The 7,864-nt window shown below is 44.5% G+C and overlaps 1 protein-coding gene across 5 annotated transcripts in view; it reads left to right on the forward strand.

Annotated features, from left to right (window-relative positions):
• The window catches only part of SMAD2 (SMAD family member 2), a 40,609-nt gene extending 33,378 nt beyond the window's left edge, over positions 1–7,231 (forward strand). For all 5 annotated transcript variants that reach the window (XM_083702840.1, XM_083702844.1, XM_083702841.1 and 2 more), the window contains 4 exons: positions 2,300–2,512; positions 2,933–3,070; positions 3,259–3,403; positions 4,544–7,231. In XM_083702840.1, coding sequence (XP_083558966.1) covers positions 2,300–2,512; positions 2,933–3,070; positions 3,259–3,403; positions 4,544–4,667 — 620 coding nt within the window. In that variant the 3' untranslated portion in view covers positions 4,668–7,231. The remainder of the gene's footprint in view (positions 1–2,299; positions 2,513–2,932; positions 3,071–3,258; positions 3,404–4,543) is intronic.
• Positions 7,232–7,864: the final 633 nt, after the last annotated feature.

The raw sequence follows: 7,864 nt of genomic DNA on the forward strand, positions 1-7,864 counted from the left end.
TTTAAGCACCTCTCCTGTGTCATGTTTTAAGTATGGGCGCGCACCTATGGTTTAATTGCTGTCTTGTGTGTTTTAATCAAGGTGTATTCTGTGCTTGAACAATGTTGTGCAGGTGGCTTTTTTGGTAACCTGCTGAGTAGACACACTGGGTAATGTGCTGTTCATAAATAAGCAGTATGTGGAATATCTTCTGGACACATACTTGCAGGCTAAAGTAACTGCAATATTCAAAGCATTGGAATAGTGCTTTTCTAGTGTTGTAGCTGTTTTGTATTCTTCCTCGGCAGTCCTTTGAAAAGTCCTCCAAGGTAGATTTGTAATGTCAGCTGTATCCTATATGGGAAAGCTGAGGCTTAGAGGGCCTTCCTGATGGGGTGATCAAAGTTGGGGGGAGATTTGACCCAGGGCTTTTGTTGTTCATGGCTTGGTTACTTGGCCACTCTGCTACATTCCACCCCCCCCCCGCAAATAAAACCCCTTTCTGTATCTCTGGGGTGTGTTTTTTTTTTTAAAAAAAGCATATTGTTCTGTTACTGCAACCCTTGTGAGAGGTTACTGGACTAGTAGTCTTCCACTTTTTAATAGTCTGCCTGACTATTTCTATTTGGCATAAATGGAAAGGGAAGAATTGCCTGGTTTATTTTTTTTGTCCTAGTTGGCAGTGTGGAATGGTTTGGGGAGGAGCAAAGAAATATTTGTTGGCAGTCGATTTTGGCTGGTAGTTGATCTATTATAGGGACATACTTTGTGGTTACAGTTATATCATATTGTCCTGTAAGAGCTGTTTGTGAAGCAGACTCCCATGAAAGGTAGTACACTCTCCTTCCTTGGAGTTTTTAAAGCTGAGAGTGGATGGCCATCTGTCTTGGATGCTTTAGTTGAGATTCCTGCATTGCAGGGGGTTGGACTAGATGACCCTTGGGGTCCCTGCAGTTCTATGACCTATGATTAAGATTGCCCTTAGAATCTCTTGAAAACTAGGCACTGCTGAACTGATATGTAGTTGATTCAGCATCTTCTAGTAATATTTTCTCCGAGGGTTGACTCTGTGTTTTGGGCACCTTTAAACTTCAATATTGCTGTGTTAGGTTCCACAGTACATAATGTAATTGCTTCCTCCTTTTGATCATGGGAAACTTAGAGGTGGTTGACGGTATGTCACGAAGCATGTCTTGTATAGTACAAGGTGTTCTGGATGTGGAGCATTTGGAAAAATCAAGCATTCCAGACAAGAACATGCCTTTAATTTTGTGTGTACGTGTGTGTACACACACACACACACACAGAGAGAGAGAGAGAGAGAGAGAGAGAGAGAGAGAGAGAGAGTGTTGAGGCAACTTGGAGAGAAGTAGAGGTTTTGGAGTCTGGTAAATTAGCATTAAAAATATGTTAAGCTTGTTGGATCTGTCGCACAAGATGAAAGAGAGGAAATGCAGAATGCAGAGGTTTCGAAGAAAGTACCGTATTTTTTTTCCTCTATAAGACACACTACCCCCCCCCCAAAAAAAAAGTAAGGGGAAATGTGTGTGTGTCTTATGGAGCAAATGCAGGCTTCGCAGGCCAAGCCAGAAGCCAGAACAGTGAGAGGGAGTGCTGCACAGTTCTCCCTCTAGCTCTTCTAGCTTCTGGCTTAGCTGCCCAAAGCCTCTGCAGGGCAGCGGGGAGCCTTCATCCTGCTGCCCTGCAGAGGCTTCGTGCGGCTATCTGTGGCTTTTGCGGGAGGTGGGGGAAGTGAGAGAGCGCACGGCTCTGTCACTTCCCCCACCTCCCATAAAAGCCCCCAAGAGCAGCGTGGAGTGTGTGTGTGGCTCTTGGGGGCTTTTCCCCGAGGAGGGAGAAGGGCAGCCCGTCAGTGACAGGGAAAAGCCTGCAAACGCCGCACACACACTCCACGCGGCTCGTGAAAGGGAGCGCTGAGCAGAGCCTGGGATGCATACAGGCTCTGCTCTGCGCTCCCTTTAAATAATATTTTTTTCCTTACATTCCCCCTCTAAAAACTAGGTGCGCCTTATGGTCAGGTGCGTCTTATGGAGCGAAAAATACGGTATGTTATGTCTTTTCTGCTCAAACAACAGTCAATTAAATGTTTATTTAAGCCAGTGAAGGAAACTGCATCAAACACAATGTGCAGCTAAGAATTCTTTGAGAAGTCTAACAGAAGTCAAGGGAATTGCCTTGTTTAAGGAGCTCAACTAGAGGAGGATTTGGGGAGTATAGCCTTGACTAGCTTCCTATTGCCAAATGATAGTGCAGCATTAATACATGTTAACCACAAGAATTCTTCCTCTTTCCCTTCCAGACCTGCAGCCGGTCACCTACTCAGAGCCTGCTTTTTGGTGTTCTATAGCATATTATGAATTAAATCAGAGGGTGGGAGAAACCTTCCATGCGTCACAGCCTTCACTTACTGTAGATGGCTTTACGGATCCATCAAACTCTGAAAGATTCTGCCTAGGCTTGCTCTCCAATGTTAACAGAAACGCCACTGTGGAGATGACAAGAAGGCACATAGGTATGTACTTCTCGCCACGTATTCCAGCGGCTCTCCTGCTTCCTCTAACTTTCTTCCCTTGATCTGCTGAAAAAACACTTCCTTCCATTGCATTCTTCTTTTTAAATTGAATATCGTTTGCTATTTCTTCATCTAAGTAATGGCAGCACAGTAGGTAATTTGTACAGTAGCTGAACGGTACGTTTATATCGCTGCATCTTGGGGCCCCTCAGATCTGCTAGTGATATATATGAAGAATGAGCAACAAGCAGTAAAGCAAAACTAAGCAGCAGGGTAGCAGGTGCTTACTGGAAGAGCACAAGCATCCAGAAAATATGTAACCAGAGATTGGCTAAACAAGACCGTTTGCACTTGCCAGTATGTTGGATCTGGCAAATTTTAGCTGCTTCTGTTCGTTTAATGTTCTTTTTCCTTTTCTAGGGAGGGGAGTGCGCCTGTATTACATTGGCGGAGAGGTTTTTGCTGAGTGCCTAAGCGATAGCGCAATCTTTGTTCAGAGCCCCAATTGTAATCAGAGATATGGCTGGCATCCTGCAACCGTGTGCAAAATCCCACCAGGTAAGAGGTGTATAACCAGCAGAGATCAGCCATCATTTCAGTGTATTGAAATGTATTTATTTGCCTTGCTGTGGTGCCTAAGGAAAACATGTTTTGAAAAAAGTTGGGTAGGGGGATTGAATCGCTTAAATGTGTGTAATGTAGCGGTACCGATCATTCATCCTTTTACCGTTTTTCCTTTTTTGTAGGCTGCAACCTAAAGATCTTTAATAACCAGGAATTTGCTGCTCTTTTGGCTCAGTCTGTAAATCAGGGCTTTGAAGCAGTGTATCAACTAACCCGAATGTGCACCATAAGGATGAGTTTTGTTAAAGGATGGGGCGCTGAATACAGGTACAGAGTGGCATTCCTCTCCTTGTTAGTAGAACCATCCTGCAGCCGGGATGTTAATGTAGGCCTGACGTTCCCTTTTACAAATTAAGCAAATCAGTATCGTCATCATATTGTCATCTTCAGATGAAGGGTGAAATAGAAATTTAATAAATAAAATCATTGCCCACATTTTATTTGTACGCCACCTTTCATATAGTTAAAACCATTCTGGTGATATATCGCAGTGTTGAAAACCAGATATCGCCCAGCCCCAAATTGGTGACAGAACTTGCTATTGGGGGAGGGGGGTTTGAGGCACTGGCTCTTCGCCCCTTGTGGTCTTAAAAGTGGCCATGCAAGCTGATTGTTGAGCGGGGACTCTAACCCCAGGGGTCAGCAAACTTTTTCAGCAGGGGGCTGGTCCACTGTCCCTCAGACTGGGGGGAGGGGGCACTGGACTATTTTTTGGGGGGGTGAACAAATTCCTATGCCCCACAAATAACCCAGAGATACATTTTAAATAAAAGCACACCTTCTGCTCATGTAAAAACACGCTGATTCCCAGACCATCAGCGGGGCGGATATAGAATAGAATAGAATTTATTATTTATACCCTGCCCATCTGGCTGGGTGGCTTCCAACAGAGTACAGTGGTACCTCGGGTTAAGTACTTAATTCGTTCCGGAGGTCCGTTCTTAACCTGAAACTGTACTTAACCTGAAGCACCATTTTAGCTAATGGGGCCTCCTGCTGCCGCCACACCACCGGAGCACGATTTCTGTTCTCATCCTGAAGCAAAGTTCTTAACCTGAGGTACTATTTCTGGGTTAGCGGAGTCTGTAACCTGAAGTGTATGTAACCTGAAGCGTATGTAACCCGAGGTACGACTGTATTAAAATACAGTGGTCTGTTAAACATTAAAAGCTTCCCTAAAGTGGTCTGCCTTCAGATGTCTTCTGAAAGTCTGGTAGTTGTTCATCTCTTTGACATCTAATGGGAGGGTGTTCCACAGGGCGGGCACCACCACTGAGAAGGCCCTCTGGCTGGTTTAGAAGGCGACTGGTCCAGATCCGGCCCCCGGGCCTTAGTTTGCCTAAGCCCTTGGCTTGTATGCTGGCTTCGCAGTGTATTTCATCCCCCAACTCTTTCTCCCTTCCTCAGGCGGCAGACGGTAACAAGCACTCCCTGTTGGATCGAGCTTCACCTGAACGGGCCTTTACAGTGGCTGGACAAAGTATTGACTCAGATGGGCTCTCCCTCAGTGCGCTGCTCCAGCATGTCGTAATGCTCCTCGTCTCCACTAGCGCTCTTGAAATGCGAAGTCCGGGCAACAGACTTAAATATTAACAGCTCGTCTGTCGTAGTAACTCGTGTGTGGTCTCCATGAACTGTTTCCTATCCAAAAAGTTCAGAGAGAGAGAGAGAGAGACAGAAAAGCACTTGAGGGTCTCATCAGTTTCTAAGCACCTTGTGGGTTTTGTTTCCTATACTCTGATGCTCTAGATGAAAAGTTAGTGTATAGAAACGCCTTCTGCCGAAGGAGGGAGGGACATATTAAATACTTTAATGGTGTTTTTTTATTGGGTATATATAAATTGAGTGTCCTAAAGGTTTACCAATAACATGAGTGGTTCAGTTAATGTATCATGGGACCCCCCCCCCCAATTTTGACACCATTCTGCTGTCCTGAGTTTAAATTCCCATTGATAGATGTGCGGAGCTCCTTGACTTAGGCAGCCATCTCGTAAAAAAGCCCAAGTTCTTGCTTCTCTATATTTTTTTATATTTTTATATATAAATATATATGCAGGCTTTCCGCTGCCCTATAACAGACTTTATGCAGAAAATCTCCTCTCCCCCCCGCCCCCAAACCTTTTCCAAGTGTACTAGCTGTCACCTTAAAAACCCCTCTTTGGAGCGGGAGCGATTCTTGGGTTCCATCTCTTGAAATCTTGCGTGTTGAGTATGCTTACTGGGCCTGAAATAGGCAGTGCCACGCTCAACCTTTCACTCCTTGCCCCCACGCCCACCTCCCCCGGGCCAAACCATTCTTCAAAAAATAGATCCTTCCATTGCCCACCTGTTGCCGGCGATGGGTGCTGCTGGCCCTGAGGTCCAGCTTGCACCTTAGTTCGAAAATATGGCGGGAGGTCGTTCCTGGGAGATGCACCAACAGGCCAATGCAGCTGTAACTGTGTGTGGTCTTCTGACTAGGGTTAAGAGATCACAAGGAGGACTATGCTTTCCTGCCTTCTCCTCCCTCCTGCCGTTAGCTATGGTTAATTACCATGGAATCAACATTCATGTTCTATTGGTTTTTCACCTTGACCATGGCTAACAAATGCTACTGGGATCAAGGAGGGAGCGGAGGGGTTCAGACCTGGGTGGAGGCAAGGAATCTCTTAACTGCCGGCATCAGCCCTTTGCCTGGAGTGTTGCAATCTCTTAAATGCTAGGTCTGCAACGCATGCGCACATGCAGCCGTTGCAAAATAAGTTTTTTTGACTGAGAATCCACATTTTTCTCCCAAGAAAGACTTGTTCACCGCCTTCAGATTGGTGAGTGTGCACTTTCAAAGCAGCACCCTTATTTTTCAGAAGTGACAAAGCGAGCAGCTGTAAGATGTTGCTGGTCCTTTCGTATCTTGAAACCCTTTATGAGAACTTTCCCTTATCCAGACAGCAGAGATGAGTATGTGAAATGCAGGAGTTGAACTCTATCCCTTTGCACTCAGCAGGGTTTGTTTTTTTTTTTAAAAAAAAAGGTTGCCAGGATGCAACCCAGAGTCTCATCTTGCTCTTAAATCCATTGCTAAAATGCAGGAGACACAAACTCCAGCTCTTCTCCCTCCCAAGGTGTAGTGGGACTCCAGATACGCCAGGCAACAGTTTTGGGGAGTGCAGATTGAAAGGAACAGTTGAGAGCAGCCGCACCATCAATTATCTCCTGCTTCACTGGTAGATTTTTTTAAGATAAAAGTTTAAATCAGATTTAATCTGGCTGCCCTACCAGTTTTTCCCTCTCTCCCACACAGTGAAATGCAACTTCCACAAGGGTTTGAACATAAAACTTAACATTTCTTTGAAGGTTTACCGGGCTGGTCCGAACAAAATTGTATGGCTTCGCTTAATGAGCATCCATTGCAGAAGGAGTGGATCTTGCCAAAGTCACTGCTTCTGCAGACTCCCTAGGCTGGGTGTTGTGACCAGCCATAAAAAGAGAAGATTCCCTAGTACATGTTATTGAGAACCCTTGGACACTACATCTGAACCTTGCTTTAAGAAATATTTTGAATTATATTCTACAGATAAGTCTGGGTTGGGTAAGGGTTGGGAAACTGTATAGCAGGGTTATTCTGACTTGAAAAGTATACATCTTACTAACAATCTTGTGATCTAGCTGTCTGTCATTCTCTTGTTGTTGTGGCAGTAGCAGGATTGCCTTTTTTTGTCTGTTTTCTTTCCTCCTCCCCCCCCCACGCCCCACCCCAAATCGTTTATTTGCACTAGTATTGTACTTTGTAAGTACACCTAGTGACAACTTCAGCTTTGAGAACAAACGTGGCCAGTGTTAAGCTTTGCAATCAGCTGACTGAACGGAAGATAAATGATGGATTTTTTTATGCCTTAAGAAATAGGGCATAGGAGCAATACCAAATATCGAGCCTGAGGGTGGGCAATCAAAGTGGGTCAGACAATTTTAAAAGAATTGGCGAAGCCATTACCAATTTGTGTAGTTTTACCAGTAGCCTAATGTATTGGTAGAACTTGTGAACCTAAGAAATAAGCTTTCATGCGTGTTGCATTTGCCTAATATGTGAATACACTAATAAAAAAAATTTAATTCTCACCATGGCTTGTTTGAATGGTTAAGCAGCAACATCCTCTGTTTAGAGGACTGCTTTATATACTATCTGTGAGTATAACTGGTCCAGGATCCAAAACACTGTGACTTGTATTGCATGCCTAAGGGAGTCTGATTGAACTTGTGGAACGACATCCCCAAGAGATTGTAAAGCTCTCTTGAAACTGGAGATGGGGGTGGGATTTGCAATATGGCATGGTTTGATGGGAGCAGGTCTGCCGTTCCAAAGCAGAAAAGCATGTGAGGTTTAAAAAATAATAATAATTGGGTATGTCCATGGTTGACATTGTGGGCTTGGAAATTTCAGATCTTTTGAGCATCTTTTGCTTCCTTGGGGGGACAAAATGCTTTCATTGTCTAGCAGGTGTGAAAGCAAAATGGCTTGTGTGTATTGCTGGAATGATTTCTAGGACCTTGATGCATCAGTATAGAAGACATGGCTGCTGTCAGGCAGTGATCACAAAACATTTGTGGAAAGTGTCTTTCACAGAACTTAAGTTAAAGAAAAACCAGTTTCTGACCCTTAGTGCCATAGTAGCAAGTTTGAAAGCAAAGCTAGCCAAATTGTCAGTAGTTGTGAAAAGTGGGTCAACTGTGCTTGGGCCTTTCTCATTTCTT

The sequence above is a fragment of the Podarcis gaigeae genome (assembly GCF_964106915.1).
Source record: "Podarcis gaigeae genome assembly, chromosome: 11".
In the NCBI taxonomy this organism is placed as follows: domain Eukaryota; kingdom Metazoa; phylum Chordata; class Lepidosauria; order Squamata; family Lacertidae; genus Podarcis; species Podarcis gaigeae.